At 38.2% G+C, this 25,284-nt stretch overlaps 1 protein-coding gene across 1 annotated transcript in view; it reads right to left on the bottom strand.

Annotated features, from left to right (window-relative positions):
- Positions 1–25,284, bottom strand: part of DLGAP2 (DLG associated protein 2) — a 108,519-nt gene that overhangs the window by 32,989 nt on the left and 50,246 nt on the right. Inside the window, exons 5-6 of the mRNA XM_021392508.1 lie at positions 23,203–23,422; positions 3,469–3,812 (exon numbers count right to left, since the gene is read on the bottom strand). Of these exons, the coding sequence (XP_021248183.1) occupies positions 3,469–3,812; positions 23,203–23,422 (564 nt within the window). The remainder of the gene's footprint in view (positions 1–3,468; positions 3,813–23,202; positions 23,423–25,284) is intronic.

A 25,284-nucleotide genomic window follows, 5' to 3' on the forward strand; every position in this document is an offset into this window, starting at 1 on the left:
ATACAAAGAACAGAATAACACTAGTTGATAGAGCAAATTCTCAGCTACAAAACACTGTTCTTCAACATAGTCACCACCACTTGCTATGCATTTTATGAATTTTTTTCAGCACTGAACAAGAGCCTGCATGCCATTCTCATTAAAATCTGCATGGCCATCTGAATTCAATCCCACACTTTCGTTTTGTATGCACTTCCATGTCAGACACTATTTTGTCAGACTGCCCCTCTGCTGCCATTGCTTCACACGGCAACAAAATGTAATGGAATACTGGTGGGAAAGTTCATCCCCTACTGCCATACCACCAACATCTGCCTTGGATGTTGAGGGGCAATATAATAAAACTGGAGGCATTACTTTCAGAGCATCCCTTGCGCAACCCAAATGCTTTTAATTTGAAATAGTTTATAGCCAGAGCATTTTTTCAGTGTGAATCATTAGCATAAATACAAGGGTGTGCTAAAGAGCAAAGAATAATCCCTAAAAGTATGTATCAGTAATAACCTTTCTCTTGACTTACTGGTTACTCTAGGCAATCTCTACCCTCCATTTTAATTCAAATACTTTGATGAGTCTTCAGCTGTCATGATAGAAGACAGATATGAAGATCACAGTTACTAGTATTACTAGAATTTAATTCTTTATTGTATATGTATATATATTCTTCAGAATGTTGACTATATTTTTAATCCCAGAATCGTAATTTGCCATTTGCTTGAATTTGAGAATCAACAGTTTTTCTCAAATTCCTGCTGCTATGTCCGAGAATATTCCTCTATATTTAAATATGGCAGTTAAATAATAATTAAAAAATCCAAACCAACAGCTATTTTTTGGAACAGCTTTGTTTCTGAAGCTTTTTGTTGTGCAAAATTCTCATCTGGGATAGGGCTAACATCCCATGAGATGAGATCCCATTGAGATGAACACCACAAAAAGGCTGTGTTGTTCTTTGTCCATGTAAATTGGATGCTACTGTCAATTTACAGTAATTCCAATGCTTTCCTAGTGAGTTGGGCACCTGAGCTTGTACGGACCAATCCTACGTCACTGGGACTTTATAAAAGGACTTCTGTTCATGACATGCACACTACACAGATCACATATCCCAAGGACACAGCAGCCCTAGGCTGGGTCTGCAGCAATTCCATGAGCAGCACTGGCCATTCTCTGTGCCTTGCTTTTACTGAGTGAAGCTCCATTGGCAAGCATCCTAACATGAATGTGTTAAAGGAATGAAACATCAAAAAAACCCCACAAATTAACCATCCTGATAGCAAAATAATTAATGCAAATAAATGCAAATCAAATGCATTACTCTGGCATGGAATGCTAATGAGAAAACAAGTCATTTAGTCAATCAAGGAAATATGCAAATAAAAAACATCCTTTTCTGAGGTTCTTTGATGCAGAAGTCTAAAAGAAATACTTGAGCCATATTTTGGGGACACAAATTACTATTCATGTAGTTTGAAGTTCAGGTACACTACCCTGTGTTTTTATTCTGTTCCCACTAAGCTACAATAATATGACAAAATGCATTTTCTGCTTAGAAATGCTGCAGAAAGGCATTTTTTTTTGCACAATTGTGAAGTTTGAAACTGTGAAAAAAAAAACCCAAACCTAAACTAAAATATACTACCAGGATATTGTTTTAAGACTAATTTCACAGTTTTAACCTTGTCTAATGCAGCACCCAAGCAGTTTGTACAGCTCATCCTTCTGAGATGCTTGACTGTTTCGGTCTGCACATCTGAGGACTGGCATTATGGGCCAGGCCTCAGCTGATAAATTGATACACAAGATCCACTGCCTCCATGTAAATCATTGCACAGATGGTTTTGCAGACTACATGCACTTATTATTAAACACACCAAAAACAAGGAGAGTTGGAGCCCAGTGAAAATTATTGGTCATCACCTGCAGTAAGAAACAGGATCAAGGGATGTGATCAAAGTTTTAGAATTAATTGTTGCAATACCAGGACTGCCTGAAGCAAGGCACAATATTGTTAAATACCGCTGCTGCACACAGCTGCTGTAAAGAAGAGATAAGAAGAACACTAGATACAATTCCTTTCTGAAGAGTAAGCTTCAGGTCAGGGGGTAAAAGTTACTAAAAAGGACTCACTGCTCTTTTCATCTTTTCACCGTTATCTTCTAAGCCCCTTCTCCAAACAATTTAGGATACACTAATTACTTTGTAAAACATTTAAAAAGTAGTCATCTGCATATTTTACCATTGCTTTTAAATTGAATTCTGCATGAAAGCCAATGCTTTTATGTTGAGAAGTGGGCAAGCAGCTTGCTGACAAAGCCTAGGTATTCCTGTCTGCCTACTATGTTCTAGAGCAGTGAAACTATAATGCACTGTGATATTAAAGTTCAATCAGTAGCTGTGGACTGCATAAGCCAAATATTTTTCTCTGCTTTCATATTGAAATTAATGGAAATGGAATCCCTACTTCTTAAGAAAATAATAATTATTTCCTATACATGCAATATCTGTAACTATGCCAAAACACATGGCATTTCTGCTGTAGTTGATCTCACAAAAGTAGAGAATTTTAAGCACAAAAGTGAACCCAGTGATTTAAAGGGGATGTTCACATACTTGAAATTAAGAGCAGAGTAGAAACCTAAATTTCCATTCACTCGTGTCTCAGCTGACTTTTTTTGCAAATTCAACTTTCTGTTTTTTATTAGTACTTGACATTTACTGGATATTTTAATAAATTACCACTATGATCTATCTAGTGCTCTCAATTTAGTAGAAGGAATACCATGCAAAATCTGCACTGGGAATCATTTCATTCACTGGACATAGCACCACATGGCTGAACTTTCCCTAGTCTGAGAGACATTTTGTAAGATGTGATTAGGTGGTGGACAAATGGAGGAATACTCAGAGGCTGTCCTTACCGATGTTATTTCCTCACAGGGCACCCAGGCCTATGCTGTAACTACATCGGTAAGTTTCCTTTTTTTACTTGGTACCTTCTCCCAGCAGAACACCTGTTACTAAAAGGAGAGTGGTGGTGTCCTTTTTAGGTAGAATTAGGATCCAGCAGCATCACACATTTTCCAAAGTCAAGAGAGAAAGATAATTGAAAAAATACAGTGAAGCATTTTAAAGTGGGCATAATTCTATAAAAAGGACTGAATTCATGGAGGGAAGGAGATGAACATGCTGTTCACCTGTAGCTCTGCAGTATAATTTTCATATCAAGTGCTAATGACAGGTAACCTCCCTAGAGATTTATTCATTCATTTTCTTCCAGGTACAGCATATCAGCTGAAGACTTCCCTGCGCAGCCACTTCACCATGATGTGAATTACAATTAATGCCGAGCAGCCAGGGGTTGTTTGTTAGATTATTAGAGCCGGTGAAGCTGAATGACTCATTCTATGCTACTTGGAGGAAGAAGGCAAGCAATTCATCACTGAACAGATGTTAATGATAGGCTACCTGGATCCCTATGGAGGAACGCCGGCTCTTAAGGAACTCCTCTGCTTTAGTCACCAGGATGGCCTTGTCGCTGGTTCGGATGGAGGCACTCTCCGACACGTGGCGCTGGGCAGCTGCAGTCTCCAAGGCGAGGTTCATGGCCTTGTTGCTGTCCAAGCTGTCTGTGGAGTTGTACATTCCTCGCCCGTCCTGGGGCCACGGGGACATCCGCTGGGCCCGGCTGTCATGGTATGCATCCTGGGTGGACTCTGTGCTGCTCTGGGCCGTCACTGAGATCAGTGGCTTGGATGTGGTACGCGGGGGTACCGGCGGCGGGGTTTTTTTGTAACTTGTGTAAGTTACAGCTATGGAAAGAACAAAAGGAAAAAAAAAGGAGGGGGGAAAAAGGAGATCTCAAGATTAACCAGATGCAAAATTCACAACATTTTCACCGTAACACTAAGGTTATGCTACTGAAGACAGTGCAAAGTAGTGCTCCTTGTGAACCTCACTGTTAAGCAGACAGGTATCCATAGCAACATTTCATTTCAACCAGGTGGCACTGGGACTCCTGTTACGGTGAAGATGAAAGGGAGTTAGGGAGGATGCATGTATCTATCTGAGCCTCAAGGTTGGGCTGGGTAGGGATGTGCGGTGCTGCTGAGGTGCCTCCGCCATCAGGTAAAACTGATCACAGAAATAAAGGGAGAGGTTTTTTTTTCTACTCTCATATTAATCTGAACTGTGTCCTGTTATTGATACAGTGCATTAAGAAAGTAATGTCAAGATAGTGGAAAAGAACAGAAACTTCTACCTCATGCCACACTACATCATCAAAAAGTACTTCCAGTAGGACTGACTACTTGGACAAGAAGCCTGTGTTTTAAAAATATCCATGATTTTTTTAATACAACAAAACTCAGGCATGTAAACATTTTCATAATATCTGAAAAGTTACTAGATACTTGTACAACAACAAATAAATATAAATAGTACCCAAAGCAGTGACACTCTATCTGCTATCCTGCAGCAAATCTTAAGTCCTTAGAATGTACACTGAAGAAGGATAGATTTAAATGCAGAGAATATAGAAATATAAGAATTGGCCTGAAACATGGAGAGAACTGGATGCAGATGAGCAGAACTAAGAATTTTAGCATGATGAGCAGAGCAGGTCTGAAGCTGCTTTGGTGTGGATCCTGTCTTGAAGTAGAAGAGCCCATAAGGTATCTGAGAGAGCTATACAGGATGCAGGATTATGCCAATATTGCCACCTTACAAAATCTTTGAAATATCATAGATATTTAGTGATTAATATCACATAGTTGTGTTATCATAGAATCATGGAATGGTTTGGGCTGGAAGGAACCTTTAAGATCATCTAGTTCCAACTGCCCTGCAGGTGTCCTGGCAGGGAAACCTCGCACTAGACCAGGTTGCTCAACACCCTATAGTATCTTATTGCCTAAGCCTGCTATACTGTTTTTGTACTCATATGAGTATTTCTGCGATGAAAGCATTTTTACCCCAAAGCACATATGATCACAGAATTCATAAAATTAGTGACTGGTACAAAATTGCATTGTAATATTTTTTTTCCACATTCCTGCCCAGGAAAATCAAACCCAGTTCACATCCCATATAATTACAGAAACATAAAGAAAATAATTAGCTTTCCCTATATCAAAAATCTGAAGTAGCAGACACATAGAGATCAAGATAAAGAATGATTTAACAAATAGGTTTGCCTTTTTCAGGTGTCGTTAAACACACTGGACATTGCAAGGGTGACTTGGCCAACCTTGGAATAGGGGTTAATTGAGTCCAACAGGGATCCTAAAAATGTTCCTGTTATACAGACATGAGCTGATGAGCAATGAAGTCAGAAGCAGCACCTTTCCAGTCATGCTGAACCACGAGGCTACACTGCAGCTCTCTAGAGGGAAGAAGCAGCTTTAGGAATTTGCTAGTACCTGGGACTGCTGAGCCTGAATCACCAGGCAAGCACATGAAAAACTGAGCCTACAGAATGCCATTCTTAAATTTTGATTCTTGATAATAATAAATAAAATGGTGATCATAAATAAAAGAGAGTGAGGCAGAACTAAGAAGTCAAAACCTTCATTTGAAGCACGTATTGAATTACTACAGATGCAGCTCAATTCTGATAGAGTTTTAAAGAGAATCTTGCTCTTAGCTAAATTGCTCTACCAGCAAAAGCAAGCTCTTCAGATTCAGGGATGGTGTGTGTTTTTGAAGTGCAGTTTTATTGCTCTATCACAAATCTTATCTCCTGTCAGTTTTGTAACCAGCAGTTAAGAAGAAGGAAAAAAACAATATTTTTCAGCCACTTTAGGGAATACAGAAGCTCATGAAAGAAGGGAGAGGCGGTAAAGCTGTGAAATTAAGACAGTGTCTTATGAGCATAAGCAATGCTAAGCAATGCCTCTAAGTAATGTTTCCACTTAGTGAGTTGCCGTAATACTGTTCCTTCACTTCCCCCTGCAAATGTAGATGCAAGTATACAAAATGCTGCAAACCATTAGAAATGGAGAAAATGGGACAAAACGGGTTCAGGGAAATCCAGATATGGAATCTATTTTTATCTACAGCATAAGACAAATTGTCAATGTTATAACTAGTCTACTGTTTTTTTCCAACTGTCTTAATCCAAAAGAAGAGCAGAATAATGAAACATATGGTGAACGTGATACTGAATCATCACAAGGAAATGTATTCCTACTGCTTATCACTCTTCTGTCTAATTAACATCAATGTGAAAAATGTTAAAATTCTGTGGCAACCCTTCATAGCTACTTAATTTTTATTTACATTTTTTAAAAAGAAAGATTCTCCTTGTGGCAAAGTCGAAAGAGTTACTTGCTCTGCTTCTGTTTCTTTTTTTTTTTTTTCTTCTCTTTTTTCCCCCCTGGGATTGAGTATTTAAATTTGGAAATTTCCAATTCTTTTAGTGGAATGACACATCTCAGATCCACCAAGTCTTACAGTAACTGCAGTTTTCTGGTAAGGATTTGATCATGAACACTAAGGAGCAATTAGGAAAAAAGAAGAAAAAAACACTACAAAAACCAACACACATACAAACCCAGATACTTAACATGGAGAAGAAAACTACGTGAAAATCTGAAAGTCTGTGAAGAAACTGCATATGTATTTGCTGTGAAATATAGCAGAAAGAAATCCGATTAATTTCTAAGCTACAATCATTGAGATCAAATATTGAGGAGGGAATAAAAAAATCCATCTCTGCACAGTTAATGAGTTCATATCTGGAACAACAGTTTCAGAGTCACAGAAATCTGGGACTAATTGGATACTGTAACAAAATCAGGTAAGAGGATGGAGACATGAATTTGCAAGACAAATCTTAACACCAAATTCTATTTGTTTCAATCACTCAAGTGATTCCAGAGAAGTAAATGAGATAAATTAGATGAATAATGTGACCAAGACTGGTCTTAGATAAACTGGGTATGTGTTACTGGCTTAAGGGATGATTAATACATTAGGAGAGTGCTACAGGAGAAAAGTAGCCTATTCCATAGGTTACTGGTCATGCTTAGTCTTATGTCTCTAATAAATAATTGTTGTCTTATGGTCTGAAACATGAAATTTTATAGCACTTTCAATTTTTTTTTTTTATAATTTACAATGAATTACTACATCAGTGAGTGTTGTTGATATCCTGCAATGTCTTTTTTGATCTGCTTCTGGCAGTCATAAGTACCATATATTATACATGGAAAAAAAAATTCCTTTTCCTAATACGAAAGGAAATTCCTTTTTATTTCTCATCCCTTTCTTATGCTGAGGGAGAGGAGCTCCCATCAGCTTTGTATGATTTGCTACTTTTCAAATTTTATTGGCCTTAGTGGTTATTAGTTGGAAGTTAGAACATGAAGCCTCCTTGATGTTTTGGTCCACCAGCCTACAAACACCAGTGCATCCATCCCAGCACTAAGCACAGTACCCAAGTCCATCTAGGGAATGGAGGCAGAAAACCAAACTGGAATAATGAAGATTGGGATGAAGGATGCTTGTTGTTAGCCACAGGAGGGTCAAGCTGGGAGTCAGGGCCAGCACAGCAGCTGGGGATGAAATACAGCATGAGGATGGGGAACCAGGAGGGCAGAACTGCCTCTGTATGACTTTAGACTGATTTCAGTTGTGGACATCAGCATAAGCAGAGCTTCATATTTTGACATACATCAGTCCTGGAAAACATCAAACCTGGATAATCTGTTGTTTCTGTGGCACACAGAACATGACCTGAGATTTCTGATTTTATAATTTTTTATCACTATTTTCTGAGTAGGCTTGGTGGGCCCTGCTGATATTTCACCAATCCTACTGCTGTGTAATGAGGCTCAAGCAAAGGAAAGCAGCACCATTCCACCACACTGCTAATCAATTTGTAAAATCTGCAGCTGCTCTGAAATGCAAAGATAAAAGGAGTAGACAGCACAAGAGGAAAACATATCTTTTAAACATTTAAACTAAACACAGAAGGAATTATGTGAAAGAAATTGAATTTTCCTTCCTGTTGTATTCAAAGGCTGTCTCAATATAGAAAGCAGAACTTATTTTTTGCCTTGTTTAATAAAGTGGGAAAAATTATTTTTGGATATCAGAGGATACAGTCTGTCTCCATCTGTTAGCTAATAATTGTCAACAAAAATGATAAAAATGGTCAAAAACATTCTTCTAATTCTAACCATAAGGATATTTCAGACTTCCGTTTGAACCAAAGCATTAACTGTTCAGGCACTTCCTTGACTTCAGTATAGATACGTGCAATCAGCTCCACCAGATTTTCCTTTAAATACACTGCTAGACAAACGAAGAGAAAACAAAATGGTTCTGTGCTGCTGCATAGTGGGCCAGACAAAATGAAGATGAAGACCAATTTCCAGATAATTCTTAACTAACTCGAAGTTTTCATTTAGCTGATACAGCTGGAAGCAGAATATCCTTCTTAATCTGCACTGCATTTGACTAAATGTGTGTTAGGTTGCTGTTGCTACAGCCATGGAAATAAGCCAGTTCCTCTGCCCATATTTCAGTGCAAACACAGCTTGTATTAGAAATAAAATGACTAAAATCATTCAATTCAGATATAACTTCAGGTTATCCGTAGAGATTCTGAGACAAAAGGCAAGAAGGAGAGACTTGACGCATCTGATGAAATATCAGTGGCTGTAGGTGACATACAGAACACCTTTCGAAAGGCAGCCTTTTAATAAATCACCGCGGTTGGTCCATTTACCAGATATAATCACCTGAGGGGTTTTCACAAATCAATACAACCACTAAGCACTTAGTCAAAATAACATTATTTAGGCTGAGATCACAAAGTTAACTGGATGATGAATTTACATGAAAGCACCATCAATTAAAGGGAACAGTTGTCCCTTATGACACACGGCAGGAGTAAACTGGATTTTCTGTTTTGTAAGGAGGTTTATTCAGAAGGAGGATAATTGCTCTGTGGGGAGCATGGAGTTGCCCTGGAGGCAGAGCTCCCCAGGGCACGCTGCTGCAGGCAGCCCGGGCCTCTCTGAGGGGAATGCCGCGGGGGATCCCAAGCTGATGCTAGGTCTTCTGCTTCACACAGGGAAGGTGAATGCTAGCCCTGAAATCATTTCAGATGAGAAAAAAGAGTCCTTCTCGTAATGAAAGTCTGCAACTAAATCTGACCATGTATGAAAAGATTACTCAGCTGTCAGATAGCCTTTTGACTACTCTGAACACTGTTCTAGCAACAGGTTTTTACAATCCCAGCTAACATGGCTTTTCTTGAAGTGCCCTGAAGTCTCTTCATTATGTGCCATCATGGTCAACAAGACCTCTGATCTACTCCTAAAATATAAAGATACTTGTGGTTGTGTAACAGTTAGTTCTCCAACAATGATGAACATTTCAAGACCAAAAAGAAATCAAAAAGGACTTCTGAGAGAAGTCCGCTGAACAAATTTACTTCTCACTAAGATAATGAACTCTTGGATGTTTTTTCTACTGATCTATGCAAGTCAAAATTAAGAATACAAGTCCCTACTGAAAAGAGCAGATGTTGAGATAGATACACCTTTACATGCGACTACGGTCAACTCCTATTACACACTGGTCTCCAAGGAGAAACATAATTAAAAGAAAGTGGTGTCATGCAGGTCAGTTTAATTTTTTGCAAAGCAAACCTTGCTTTTTCTAAATTCAAATTTTGAACTGTTAGAAAGGGGTTCCTGGTTGCTTAGTTGTACCTTTAAAGTTCACTTAAAATGAGAGGATTTAGAAATGCTTAGTTTTGCCATGTCTGGCTTCTGGCTACTTAATTAAGAAAAAGTGATCACCTGCAATAAGGGGCAAAGGTTAAAGTAAATTAGCCTGATGTGCTCCAGTCTGCTATTTTAGATATGTGCCATCACTGGTCACTTCAAAGACCTACATCTTTGATTTGAACCTACTTTATCTTTTCAATACCGGAGCAGGATGTGCTCAGGCTCTACACAGAAATGCTTTGCTCCATTACCTGACACTAGGCAGTGCTATCTGAACATAAATGCCACTCCTCCAAAATAGTACTCAGACAGCCACTTGATACTTAAATTGAAACAATGGCTGCATGTGAGTGTAGGGCAGTTAAGGAAGACACGTCCCATTCTTGTATAATCCTCCAGACCTTCTCTTTGCTGCTCCCTGGGAGGATGCACACTTCTGTTTGTTGCTTTGCTAGCAAATGATCCTGCCTCTTCTGAGGGCTTTTCATGTTCAAGAGTCTCTCCATTTGCAAGATTATGATAGTAGTTTTTTTGAACTGTAAGGAGATTCAAGCTTTGTAAAAATAGTCATTAAAACTTACCAATGTCATATGGTGCTTGCAATTCAAGAGAGAATTTTGTTTTTTAAATAAATTGCTAATTTCAGTCTAATCTGTGGTTAATGTCTCTCAAACAAAAGGGCTACTTTTGTTGTTGCCGTATCTTCCTGCTTCTCCTTTTTTCCAGTTCTGCCCTCCACAGTAAATCCTAGCTAATAAAGGAGCCAGGTATCTCCACTTCTAAATGGAGTGAGAATATTTTTATGCTTGGATACCTGAAAAGAATCCTGCTTCTTGCTTTTCAGATTAAACAGTAATAAACAGCCAAAATATCTACAATGATATTTTTATGAGATATTTTCTTGGAAAGACTGCTTACACCCAGATGAGTTTTATCAGCACAATGTATATGATAGGCTCCATTTTATTTAAGCTACATGACCCAAAGTGTTATCTAGGTGCCAGCTACCTGACTTCTTATCCCCGATGTGTCATTTTACATGTATTACGTTTAGGTAAACCTGGATATTTTTCAGACACTAAACTCAGATGTTAAGTGATCACATGCTACCATGTCTCAATATGATGGTCTCATGTTGCCATAGCCCACGGGAGCAAAGGACTGCATTTATACTGTGCCAATTTTTTAAGTGGGATTTTATAGTAGCAGTTGGTTTTTTCATAACTACAAGACACAGCCAGCATTTGAGAACTATGAAGTGGAATCCATCTCATCACACATTAGCCATTTAAAAGACACAGTAAGTTAGTTGTCTGATCTCTGTTCTGGGGAAAAGTCTACTTGCATCTTAGATGCTTTATTGTTATTATATTTTTTGACCAGGAAATGAATCATCCTATGCCTGCTTTTTTTTTTTGCTTTTTTTTTTTTTCCCATCAATCATAAAGGAATCAGCTCAGGAACCAACACAGATCAGGACTGTAATTTTGAAATGCCTAACTGGTTGAGATAAACTCCAGCCAGCTGTTCTGTACCCATCAAAGTGCTGGGAGGGCTCTGTTACGCACTGGGACATAACGTCTCTTCTCTTCTGGTACCTGCATTCATTGGAAAGGTGGGAGCTTCATCTCATCTGCTTCTCTGTTGAAGCTGTTGAAGCAAGGCTGCATGGGATTTGCCTACATCAAGGGTCTGGCCTAGTCTGAATTCCTTGCTCCTTGCTACTGCATAGCAGTTAGTAGTAGTTTGGCCCAAGGTCCCTTTGAAGCTCCATGAAAGTTTTGAAAACAAACCCTCTGTATTTCCATAGTTTTTAAACTGATTGCACAATTTTAGACACCGAGCTAGACCATGCTGTTTAGCCCTGGTGAAGCTGATACTTAAGTCAGTGGAATCAGACCAATTCACACAAACTTGGGATCTGGTCCTTTATCATAACGTATTATTGATGAGGCAAGACTTGTGCTTCTAATATATGGCTTTTTTTTAATGTGCTTTTCAAGATGAGACATCATTGAGACACTGCTATCATACGAATCTCATACAAAATGCTGTTTTTAAGCAGTATCTGTTTCTGAACTGTCTGTGCTAAAGAGAACCTTTATAGCACTGAGAAAAAAAAATAATTTGTATGACACCAAACCCCAATTGGGAATTTACTAGGGTAAGACAAAATTTCTAGATGAGATATTTTTATAAATCTGTGTGCACATTAGGTTAGACCACTAATCATAGTAAATTCTTTTAGACTTAAGTTTTGTACATCTATCTGATTTTGTACAGGAAAGCAACAATTAAGTGGAAATGTGACCACTAAATTTGGAAAAAGCTGGAGTCTGAAAACAATCTGCAATCTCCCAGTTAGAACTTGGCGGAGAACAGTATAAAAGGAATTACTGTAATCAAGCCATTCAGTGCATAAGTCATTATCTCCATATTGAGGAAACTTAAGTCTGTAGGAAGCCCATGTTACGTAAACGATAAAATCTGTTTTGACAGTGTAATTAATGTTAGTTTCAAAACAGAAATGCAAATCAAACAAGACATCAAGGTCAGAAACTGTAAGGCTTTGCCAACGTTAAAAGAGACATGGGCAACACAAACCTCATGGATTGCTGATGGACTAGTTACAAAGGGTTCTATTTTAGATCAGTTAATTAGTGAGAAATTATAGCCTAACCAGCATCCTGTAGATGGCAAAGCAAAGTGCTGACAGCTGTTTTGCTCTTCTAAACAGTTCCTATGTGCCTCCAAAATACTGAAGTTGCATTAAAAAGCATAATCTCAGATTTTCAGTTGCAGGAAGGAAAAATATACTTGAACTATACCATTTACTTTACAGAATGCACGTAAGACATTCAGAACTACTGATTGCATGTCACTTCACAGAAACAGTGAGAAGCAAAGAGAGAAAAGAGCTCCAAAAACTAAGAGCTGCTGTTACTGGGTTACTGTTTTCACACTGAAAGCAATAAACATTTTGTAAATGTTTTTCAGTAGAACAGAATCAAACCAATACTGCTGCCATTCTGTACTTTATAAAAGTCTCTTCACTTGACCTCTCATGAACCCTTATCACTCAAGTCAAATAATTTCCAGCAGCCTCTTGAAATGCACTCATGGATGTATTAGGTAGGCTTATCGTTGGTTTTGTTTGTATATTGTTTGTATATTTTCTATTCCCATTCTTACTGTAGCTGTGTGCTTGTGATTTTCACTAGCTTTCAGTAAGGAATTCCAAACTGAGTAATATGAGAAAAACAATTTGCTCAGTTAACCTTAAGGAAGTGTTGCACTGTAGAATAATTGTAACAGCATGTTATGATAACGGTCCTGCATTAAAGAATTTAAATGATTACATCATATTTTAATTAAGGATAATTGAACAACTTTAAATGATTATTTTAATCCACAGAGATCTACAAGTCTGGACACAGTCCCACGGCTCACTTTTGAGACTGGCAACAATACAGGCAACTGTCAAATCAAGAAATCATGTTACCCGATTTACAGATGGAGTTAGTACCAGTATGGAAAAAAATACTCATAAAGCTACTTGCAGGCTACTGGTTCTGTATTTAGGTGCAGCAATTGATGTTGCTGGGTTTTGAGCTCTCAACTCTGCAAGTCAGAGCACGGCTCTCCCTAATTCAGTTATTCTTGTTTTCAGTGGGATCAGGATTTAATCTTTTGTTTTACCCAATGAGGCAATGTAAATAGGTCTGACTTTTACCTCGGGTGTCTGAAAGCTAGCTAGCCATACTATGCCATCATTGCAGACTATTTTTATAGGCAACAGGGAGAAATAGGAACATCCAGAGGACAACTTATCTCATAAGAGTTACCAATCTTATAGGGGATAAATCACATTTCATTGACAATAATAGGACATTAATGCGACTGCCTTTGACAGCTACATTTTAGATATATGTATTAGGTGAGATGAATTTTTAAAACTGAAATTTTATGGTTTTTTTTCTATTGACGGAAAGCGACTAAGAGTGGAAATATATGTATTTTTCTGGACACAGAACAATCCCAAAAGGTTCATTTGTATTTAATATAAGAAAAAAGAAATGCGTATAAAAAGTGATGACTCATTGATATGCCCTTGATATTGCATTCACAGACTCAAAAAGCCAAGGGATAGGTTACTCACTTCAAACTCAATCTCTTCCCCAGACCTTCTTGAATGTCCTCTAGTTGCCTTTAAGGAGCTGCAATATGCTGCTTAGAGTGCTCTGGAGTTTGTCTAAACTGTACTTTCCAGAGTGTATATTTTAATAGGCTATATACTGACACTAAACTTTGCCCCTTCCATGTGCTTGAACACTTCATTTACAGTGTACAGAGGTGCAGAGCTTTTTGGCAAGTATCAGTGTGGTATTAAGGTAAGAGTAAGACACCTCTGTGTAGGTAGGGGTTTCTGTATTCATTCTTAAACTCACCTAAACATAGGCATCTGATACTTTTTCAGATGTCCTAAGCCCTTCTGTCTAGCACGCAGCTCCTTGTCCAGGAGGAAGCAATTCTCTCATAGATCCTATGTGGGCATATCAAATGGTACCAGCCTTTTGTCTTTGAAATGAAACTGAATTTATTATCATGGGAACTCAGACAACTAATTTGCATTAAAGCATCTATATTTACATTACTTGATCTGGAGCCAAATTCTCCATCATTCAGCTAAACTGCCTGGCCAAAGGCAAGTTCTGTGCTTATGCCTTAGGAATGTCACCACTTTCAGCAACTTTATTTTCAATGATCCTTAAGTAATGTTATAAAATATCGAGTTTACCAATCACTCTTCCAGGGCAGATCCAAGTCTGAACAAAATTCCCTGCACAGAAATGGAGACATATACAAGCTTTGATCAAACTCCATTTCAGAGACAGAAAAATAGAGGATGGGAGTTTCTGAAGGATTAACAGAGATGTTGAAGCATTCCAAGAGGTTTTTCATATGAATGGAAATGAGAATTTGTTGGAAGTAAACTAAAGATTACTATAGAATTTTTCTCTTTTACTTCTGTGTCACTACAGTCAAATATAGATACAACATTATTTAAATTGCAAAAAACTTGCTTGACTTCTACCTTCATGACTATCTTTTACTAAGAAGAATTTGGGTGGCACCTGTCCATTAGTATTCTATTTTCTTGGAAAAGGCAATTTTGCATGTTAAGAATAATATCCCCCAGGAGAATAATATTCATAAACTGTGAGAATTAATCAGAACACCCTCACCATGAGACAGAAAAGTAGTGAAAGCACTCAAACTTGCTTCCCTACAGGTCTGAAAATACATTTTTGAAAATAGCATTACTAGCAAATGGGCATTCTAGAGGTGGGACCTTATGGAAACAAGACCTGCCCTGCCATAAAGGGACTCTTTTACTTCACACACAGCCTTTAAAGGTCTTTGTATCTTCACTGGGATCCACAGGAGAAGAATTCTCCAGTGGCTGCACAATGATTTTTGGAAGACTGTATGTACTGTGAGGAAGCTAGAACACAGCTCACATCCCTGTTGTACTGAAAACATAACAAAGCTGAGGGCCATTTTGTCAGCAAGCAGTCTGGTCAAATTCCAGACAGTTATGCTTAATTAAATTAACTAATGGACCGAAACCTCTGATGGATGAAATATTACATGCAAGCTAGTAAAAATTCAGATGTCAGAACTCAAAATGACCTCTCTACAGCCAGCACAGAAAACAGTGTATTTTCAGTGCACATCAACATTATGGCTCCTGACATATAGGCCTTTAATAAACCCCAGAACTGAACATATGTCAAGCTTCTGAGAAGACTTCTGAGAGGTGTCTTTTTTCATTCACTGAGGTATGCAGGAGAATTGCTGCCAGGAGAAGGGTCCTGCCTTCCCTTTTACTACAAGGAAGCAGTTCTAATATTTCAGCTGGTGAAGATCCACCCATCCTGCAAGCTTCCCCCAGCCACACAAGCACACAAGACAAAACCTCCTGTCAGCATTAAGCTAAATGGATGGGCTGAGATTTACCTCTGCCACTGTTAGCTTCTATCATGTCAGAAAGGCTTAAAAAACCTGAGCAGTGAATCACCTTCCTTGCATGATATTTTTTTGTTTCTTTCCCACTCTGTTTTTCTTTTCTTCTCTTACAATCTCATTCAGAAAATGAAGCTGAGAAAACTCTTTTAAAACTCATCCCACAGAACAGCTTTGAAAGCCAAATTCTGCCTAGAAAGGGGACATTGGTGTCCTTTTTAATAAAAGAAGAACCAGCTGTCTGGCAAATCTAATAGGTTATGGAGGAATTATGTCAAGCACAGAACAGCAGGAGCAAGGGGAAGGCAGTCATTACACATTTTTTAAACTAACCATAAACGCAAGACGGGGACCTCATTTTTTATCTTTGCCTCTGCAGATCATCTGTACCAAGGAGAACGAAAATTATAAGAAGCTGCTGGCTACTTCTCCAACTGTTTTCATGCTCCATCAGCCTGAAGAGGCCAGGCAGCCCTGATTAGCACAGCCTTTCTCCAGTGTCAGGAAATCCCACAGTTAGGAAGAGTTGCAGCGGCCCCTTGGCCATCCACTGTTGAGTTTCTCAAACCGAAGACCTTGTGTCACCTTCATCTCAGTGACTCCCTAGGCCACTTTCACAATGTAGAACTGCTATTAAATAGCAGTGCCAGCATGGCATCAGAACTCCAATATATTTAACAGAATTAAAGACTAATTATTCTCCTAGATACACCCAGAGCTATGAAAATGATGTGTGCATATGCAAGTGTACACCTGGGCTCATTCTTTGTTAGTATAAGATTTATTCTCACAGTATAGGCATACAAGTTGGCACAGCATCAAAGCATTAACTCAGGATCCTCAAGTGCTCCCACAGATATATGGTATATTTCCTGCAGAGAATTCGAGTGCCAGATAATTCCATTGGCCCCCAACAGTAATTAAATAAAGTCAATAGGTAAATTATAATTGAGAAAACAGCCTTCTATATCTTTTTTGGAATTATGGTTTTGTGTGGTTTTAGATACACCTCTTGTGGACACCACTGCAAGCTATTACTTAGCAAAGGATGCCTTTGCAATCCCTAAGACTCAGCATTTATTTCTATTCTCAATACAGAGAAAACAAAAATTGTGGACATGATAACTTACACACGTTTTTCCCCACTTGGCTAGGTTTTCCTAGACAGTGCGTTAGGTTAAGAAGATCTGAGCAGTCACCTGAATGAAGTATCTAATTCTTGAGAAAATTAAAAAAAAAAACAAACATGAATTTATTAATCATAACAAACTTTTCTTGTAGGAACGGAAGAGTGCAATTGAATATGCATGGATAGTATTTGAGGATAGAGTATGATGTCTGCAGCAGCACTGCAATGAGTTGTCACTGCACAGTCAAAATCAGTATGCCACAGAATCCCAGACTGGCTGAGGTTGGCAGAGATCTCTGGGTCCATCTGGCCCAATGTCTGCTCAAGCAGGGACTCCCAGAGCAGGATGCCCAGAACCACATCCAGGCTGCTTTTGAAGATCTCTAAGAAGAGAGACGCCACAATCCACTGGGCAACCTCTTCCAGCAATTGGTCATTCTCAGAGTTAAGTGTTTCCTGATAGTCAAATAGAGCTTCCTGTGTTTCAGTTTGTATGTCCACTGTTTCTTGCCCTGTCACTAGGCACCACTGAAAAGAGACTGGCTCCATCCTCTTTACACTCTACCTTCAGATACTTAAATACTTTTATAAGATCCCCCCTGAACCTCTTCTTCTTGAGGCTGAACAGACCCAGCTTTCTCAGCCTTTCCTCATGGGAAACATGATCTAGCCCTTTGCTGGACTCTCTGCAGTAGCTCCATATATAGTGGCTCCATAACTTGAACTATTGCCTGCACTCAGTATCCTCATGTCTTTGAGAAATAAAACCAAGCAACTGTAAGTACTCTCATTAGTGTTAAGACAGCAACCAGAGAATCATCCTTTTGGGGTCTGTAGGAACAACAGTGCTATGAAACAATATAATCTCTAAATGAATTATCACATTCTCATGCCTATATGCTTGTAAGTACGTGACTATGCAATCACTTTAGTGACAATGAGCATTTTGTGGCTCAATATCAAACAGGCACTATAAAAATTCACCCTGCAAAGTCCCTTATTTCAAAAATGGAAAGCCGAAAATAGCTTTAAGCCAGAAAGGAAACCTGCAATTCCTCAGGCATTCTGAGCAATGGTATGAGTTGTAATTGAAAACTCCCTCATGCAATGTGACCTTGTTTGAATTAATTGGGTTTTGGAATTACTGCTCAGTAGTTCAGTAAATGTGGAATTCTCTTACATTTACTCATTGCCAAGCAGAGTCCTACTGGCTGAAAACAGTAAAATGCACAGAAGTGCTATCTCTTCAGTAAGCTTTTTTTTTATAGCATGAATTAGCTGAATGGGGGTGCACATACAACCGATCAGAAAGATTTTTATAATGCTACATTTTTGAGAAAAAATGAGGTAAGTCGTTGAAATGGAGTGTGCTGGCCACTTAGGGCCAGTGGCGGCCACCTCACGGCCTTTAATAATTACATCCTCTGACATTAGCAGTGTTTAAATTTCTCTATGGAAATCCCTGAATCTGGAGAATTGACCTTGGACTGACACTTAACTTTAGGAGAAGAAAGCTGGGGTTGCTTCATGGGCCGTGACCCAATTCCCATTGGGCTGAAGTCCACAGGTAGGTGGTGGAAGTCTTTTTGCAATTCATCCATTCATCAAAAAACACAGTCCTTTGTTATTGCCAAATAATTTGGATTAGAGGAATATATGAACTAGTTTTAAGAAACTGATGTTGACTCAAAGCTAAATAACTTAACTTTGAAGTCACAGTCAGTTCTTTTTGCTGAGAGAAAGATTTACTAACTGACTGTAGTACTTCAATCCCTGCATATACAATATGTGTAGAATCTTCTTTTGAGGCTGTCTCACTTTGTCTATAAAAGCAATATTCACTGAGCAGATATCCCACCTGAGAGATGGGCGTCCTGAGAAGTGAGCCAGAGATGCAGTGTCTCTCTCAGTGAAGATGAAAACACTTTATGCTACATATAATACGCTATCAGGAGAAACTTAGTATACCCTCCACATTTGAATATCCGATAATCTGGTGTTTAGGGTGTCCACCTGGATGGCCAGAGGTGTGAATTCCAACTGAAATTGCTCCTCTGACTGGAATTTCAACATATGCTGCTTCACTACAGAATATCCAAACTGGTAGCTCCAGTGTTATTGCAACTCAGTATTTCAGCACTCACGGCAAAACCAAACAAAAACAACAAGAAAAATGGAGCAAACATTCAGAAATATTCTATAGCATACAGAGTATGCCAAATACAGGACTATCTCCACATATAGGACATGTAACAAAAAGAAGGTGGCCTTCTCAGGTGAAGTGGAAACAGTAGTTAAGATTTCCTACAACAATCCAGTGTTGTACAAGGGTATTTGAATTACTTTTCAGTGGGACGGGTACCGCAAAGTGGGATAAAATGCCCCTTTGCACTGCTCCCAGCTAGCAGGCTCCGATTCTCAACAGGACTACATGGCTAACACTCACTTATACACCAAGCTGGTGATACCACTCAGGTCACAGAATCATAGAATCGCCAAGACTGGAAAAGATCTCCACAATCATCCAGTCATCATCCACCCACCACCAATATTTCCCCACTAAACCGTGTCCCTTAAACCACATCCCATGGTCCTACAGGTCACTTGTGCACCTCCCCGCAGCACTCTGGTGCACCAGTCAGACACTACCAGTAAGGAGCCTTAAAGATGACAGTGGAGTGTATATATACGTACATCCAGATATACCCATGCAGCAGGGAACTGAGCTGGTACTACCTGGAAAAGCAATTCAGATTTTATGCACTCCTGAAAAGTGAAGCATGGCTTGCAAGAGCAATATGTAAGGCAGCCGTAGTTAGGATGACTCCTGCACTTTGTGGCCTCCCATTCAGGAAATTAGATGTTGTCTGTGATGGACGGATGAGGTGGGAGGCAGCAGCAGCTGGAGCTGTATTTTCTCAGCTGTGCATCTGACAGCTGTGACTGGACTCAGTTCAGAGACTGAAAAGATACTCTGTCATTCGGGGCTTTTAACATGAAGTATTTTTTACTGAGTTCATTATCTCTTTACAAAATGAGACAGGATGGACAGAAATGCTCTAATCACAGAGAAATACGATGAGCCTCTGCAGGGGTCACATGGAGCCCAGTTCCAGCTTCCAGCATGTTTCCAGCACTGGCTGCCCCACTGCATTGTCACCTGTCTGGTTCATTTACCCCTGGTGCACCAGGTAGAGAGTGTTCTATGCCTTGTCACACACTCTCCTTCAGAGTTCCATACCCATCTAAACTATGTGAGTCTGCACAAAAGTTACAAACTCATCATTTGATACTACCAATGAACCATCTGGTTTTCTCTGGAAAGCTGTACACACTTAAGAAGAGCTATTGGTAATTCTTTTTCCATCTATTAGCAAACCTTCTTAACAGAGCCCACTAATAACATCCCACATAATATTTATTATAGTTGCAACCTTTCCACCTTCTGGAAGCTGTTCAAGCATCTAGGAAAATTTTAAGAAAATGCATGTTGTAAATACACATTCCATAGGTTTGTAATTTAACTCATGGATCAAACATTATTATTTTTATTTTAGATTTACATTTTTAGTTACATGAATTAATTTTTAGCTAAGCCTGGATGTTATGATTTGATTGCTTTACAACATTGATAAAAGGTGGTCATGACCTATATCACTAAAATTTCAAGGAATAATTAAATTGTACTGCCTGTCAATTTGCTAAGAAATTGCTTTAGTTTCTTTGCCAAGAAGAGTCTGTAACATCAGAAGCTAAAAAGGAATTAATGCAATGTAATTTTCCTATGAATTCAAAAGCTGAATTGGAATTGAAAGCTGATGTGAAACTTTGACCTTTTTGACATTTATTTGAATGAAGCTCGTATAAACATTAAATATCTGCTAATGCCATTTTCATATTTCAGGCAACTGCTTCTTTTACAGTTTTCAGAGAGAAGTGGAGAAGTAAGAGATTTTTTGAATTATAATAATAATAGGAAATGAAGCATCTCCCTCTGATGTGGCGAGGACTGAAGCGAGAAATATGGAAGAGTTTACCCCTAGGGTTCTTAAACAAGAACTTATTTGGCAACTGAAAATTTCAATTAATAGTGAATCACATAATCCTTACTCTTCTTTTAAATCAGATAAATATTTCTAATTCAAATATTTATTCATCATAGAAGCTGAGGACAGTGGCGCAGAAATAATAATTTGAATACAGAACCACACTCAGAACTGCATGCAGTTCACAGGCTTCAAAAGAGTTTTGGCATCGGGATGCATCTCAAATCATCCTTATTTTTGATCTTTTTTTCTTCTCAATGTCAATATCACTTCACCACAACAAAGAAGAAAGATTAAATATTTCGGCAAGAAATTCCATCTGATAAGCCATTCTGAAAATGAGACAAAAGCTATGAGTGAAATGAAGGTTATAGATTTCAAAACCTCATTATTTATTCAGGAGACTGCTAATCAATGCTAAACATTTTTCATAAGTATGAAAACTCCAGGATGAAAACATGTTTATTGCCTAATCTAGTTATTTTCCCAAACATATTCTATTATTCAGCTTTGTTACTCCTGAGAGAATAATTTCTTTTCAGCTGAGAATTTTAGGCTTATCTGGCATATATATTCAAGACAGCTTAGGTGAAAACCAATTATCTTGGTAACCAAAATAATTCTAAAAATATTCCGACTTGGTAATTGGAGTCAGATACCAAAATAAGAATTTAGTACTGTCCTTTGCCATAGAAGGTTTCTTCATGAAATAATCACACATTACAATAAGACAAAGATAAAACATTAGTCTCTGGGGTAGTAGTAAAATCTCCTTTTATATCATGATAACATCCCTATTAAACAAGGGACAGAAACATCCCTAGGGGTATCACTGTAAGCCACAGCTCCTGATTTTATGCAAAGTTATATACAGAAATTAAAATGCTATGCTGAAGATGAAATAACATTTTATACGACTTCTGGAATACAAATTTCTGTTATTTAACCTTAATTTACTTCCTTCCTGACGATCTGTTATGCAACGTGTGTCAAGCAAATAATTTCAAGAGTATTTCTGCACAATACATTTTGAGCTATGTTTTCACCTTCCATAGATGAGCAGCCTGCACTGCAATTTAACAGCATATTTCAGGGTCGATATCATGTTTAGGAACTGCCACTAACATATTTGGAAACACAAAAATGAATTTGAATCGCTTAGCAAAGAATATGTATTATATGTATTTGTGTTACCGAACTCCGGCAACCCTTTACGTATTACCCTTGCACGTAGAGAACCAAAACCTGGTTCCTGGCCAGCAACTGCACATAGCATCAATATGATGAGCAGCAAAATGGCGTTTATTGTTAAAAGCTACAAAACTATATAGTATTTCTTATCTTTTTACTAGACTGTTCCAGAAGCTCATACGGGCTCCTGGCCAATCATATTGAATCTCCCACTTCTGACCTCTCACTTCCAAAAGGCCATATATGGAGTTGTTATACACCTTGTTATGAAAACAAAGAAGGACAGCCTCTCTGTGTTACGACACAGGTTCAAGTAAAGTAGGTGAACCAATAGCAAGCATATGGGGAAGGGCCTTCCGCGTTACAACCCAAATGCCCCGTAACATGCCTAATACAACATATTTGTTATAGATTTTTAAAATATTTTCCTTCTTTCTGTGCAAACGAAATACTGATATTCTAAAGTGAATAAAGCTATCCTTTTTGCTAAGTAACTAATAAGATATAAAAGAAAATTGCTACAAGAATATTAAAGATTCTAAAAATGAATGATGTAACAAATGCTAATGGTTACTGCAGACATCGTGTTTATGATTCAGTTTATTGATACAACTGGTTATGCCTTTTCTAAAGTATGTTAATTGCCTCTAAGTTGGTTAGACCAAATATTTAAAATCTTGCTTCTGTTTTTCTTTTGGTACTTAAAGGACCTAAATTAAGGTCCTTATAATTGATCTCCCTTATATTTGTTGATATATAGCAATACGCAAATGATATTTTTGTACTTACAATTTTATATTTGTACTTGGAAAATAAATGAAATAGAGGTCAAATTACATCTGTGCTGAAATTCATTTCCATTGTATTGTGTACACAGGAACCTCCCCAGAAGGAGCTTATTCCAAGCCCCAGCCACAATACTACAGTGTTAAAAAACTAAGAATACTGGTATCAGACAACATCACTACTCAGGGAAATTATTTCCAGTGTCAAATACCCTCTTACAAAACAAGACTACATATTTTTACATGCAGGACAGTGGAAAGGTCAGAGTAGATTTGCTTACCTGTGGTTGACCTGATAGTTGAGGTGATGTTGGAAGATGCCATCGCAGGTATACATTCATCATCTTGGGAATAGCCTGCCTGAATGGCACGCAAGTAACTGTGGCTTCTTGTTCGGAAACATCCAGGGAGGTCAAGGGCATCCATTGCCTGAGCTTCAACTTCACTAAACACTGATTCACACACCGATTCAAATTGCCCATTAACCTCTGCTTCACTCATCTGAATAAACAACAACAATGCATTTGATTTTTGACTTGCTTTTTTGTGATCATCACGGCCTCAACATCTCAAATGGACACCTGTACATTGATGAAGAACTGTTTTAGCAAATAGTTAAAATTTAGTAATCCCTTCTGATCACATTTACATTTTTTTAAAATTACATCAGCTGTTTATATGTATATACTAAGCACATCACACATGCCATACAATTAATTTTACGTTTAATATCTTTTGGCATATTCAGAAGATTATAATACATGTTTTAACGGTAACCAACAAATCTAAGATCACTACAGGCTGACAGAAATCCATGTTAATGTGTATTGGACTAGATGATCTCTAGAGGTCCCATCCAACCCCTACAATTCTTTGTTTCTGTCAGCACTGGGGAACAGAAATTAGCTACACTAATATCAGTTGGATTAGGTGGAGTGCCTGGGCTCCTCGCTTACCAGCAAAATTATGCCTCATGCAGACCTGCTGCACAGGTCATTTTCTTCCTCTCATTATGAAGGGACATACCTCATACCTGAAGTTCTGTGAGTTCAGAGAAATATTGCATCTAGTTGTGACCAGTGAAGCATGTGAAAGAATACCCATTCTTCAAAACAGTGTGAAAAGTGGCCAGATGAGAAACCAGTGCTTGGACCAGCTTCATGTGAGAAGGGCCCTAAAGTAAACTCATTTCCTAGTTACTTATTAGCCATTTGACCACTGCGTAAAAATGAGATGCAGCCATGAATGCTGTCTTTCCTTAAGAAGCATTACTTTAAATCTGATGCTTCCACCAGAATGTTTGCAGAGGAACCCTGCATATCAGAGCACACTGGAAGTTCCATGGACACCATCTACCAGGCTGGCCCTCAGGGAGGTCTCAGCATCACCCTCCAGATCCTCACAGGGCTTGGATAGAGGCCAGAGTGACCCAGCAGGTTGGGTGTGATACAAAATTGAACACTTTTAGGTAGCTTTCGTGATTAACAGGGTTTAGGAAGGCTTCCCTAGACGTGGGAAGCTCTCTGTAGGAAACTATGTATTGAGTTGTGAAGATGAGTCCCAAAATATTACCTAGATCATTTTAAACAAGTTCTCTAAAGTCAGTCCTGACCATCTCTAACTGTATCGGAATAATCCAAAATTTTTATCAAAAACAGTGAGGAAGCTAAACACTAGACAGACATGACCTCCTGATATGTCCTCCTGAAAATAAATTTTTAAAAAGAGAGGGCTAGAAACTAGAATCAGTATGAATACAAGGTAAAATTAGTAGTGTCACTAAACAGCACATGTAGTTGATATTACTTTTTCTATATGGGTGACAAGTCTATTTTTCATTATTACTGTTCCTAGCACATTATTCATTATGGAAATACAGTGAGTGCAAATGTTTCAAATGTTTTAGGATTTTGATTAAGTAAATGGAAATTTCATACAGAACTTCTGATGATAATGAATAACTGATATTTTAATTTCATGTAAGACATTTGGGCTACTAAATCTTCACTGAAAGAAATTACATTACCCTTCATAAAATTTGTTTCTAATAAAGTTAAGTAGTCTAACACAATCTCAAAAAGATTGAAAAAAAAATCTTACACTGAAATATTTTGCGTACATCACTGATTAGGAAATTTATGGTAATGTAGTCCATAAACTCAGTAACCCACTTCTTTCACACTAGGGTCACTGACAGTGGAAAAGTTAAAAGTTTTAAAACTTAAATTAGAAGTGTAAGCTACGGAATCCAGCATCTTACTTGACTGTATCCTTGGTCAATAGGGACAAAAAAAAAAAAAAAAAGGAGGATCTCATGAAAAAGGACATCAGAAATATCACGAATCATACAAACTGCTATTATG

This window comes from Numida meleagris, chromosome 3, assembly GCF_002078875.1.
Source record: "Numida meleagris isolate 19003 breed g44 Domestic line chromosome 3, NumMel1.0, whole genome shotgun sequence".
Classification (NCBI taxonomy): domain Eukaryota; kingdom Metazoa; phylum Chordata; class Aves; order Galliformes; family Numididae; genus Numida; species Numida meleagris.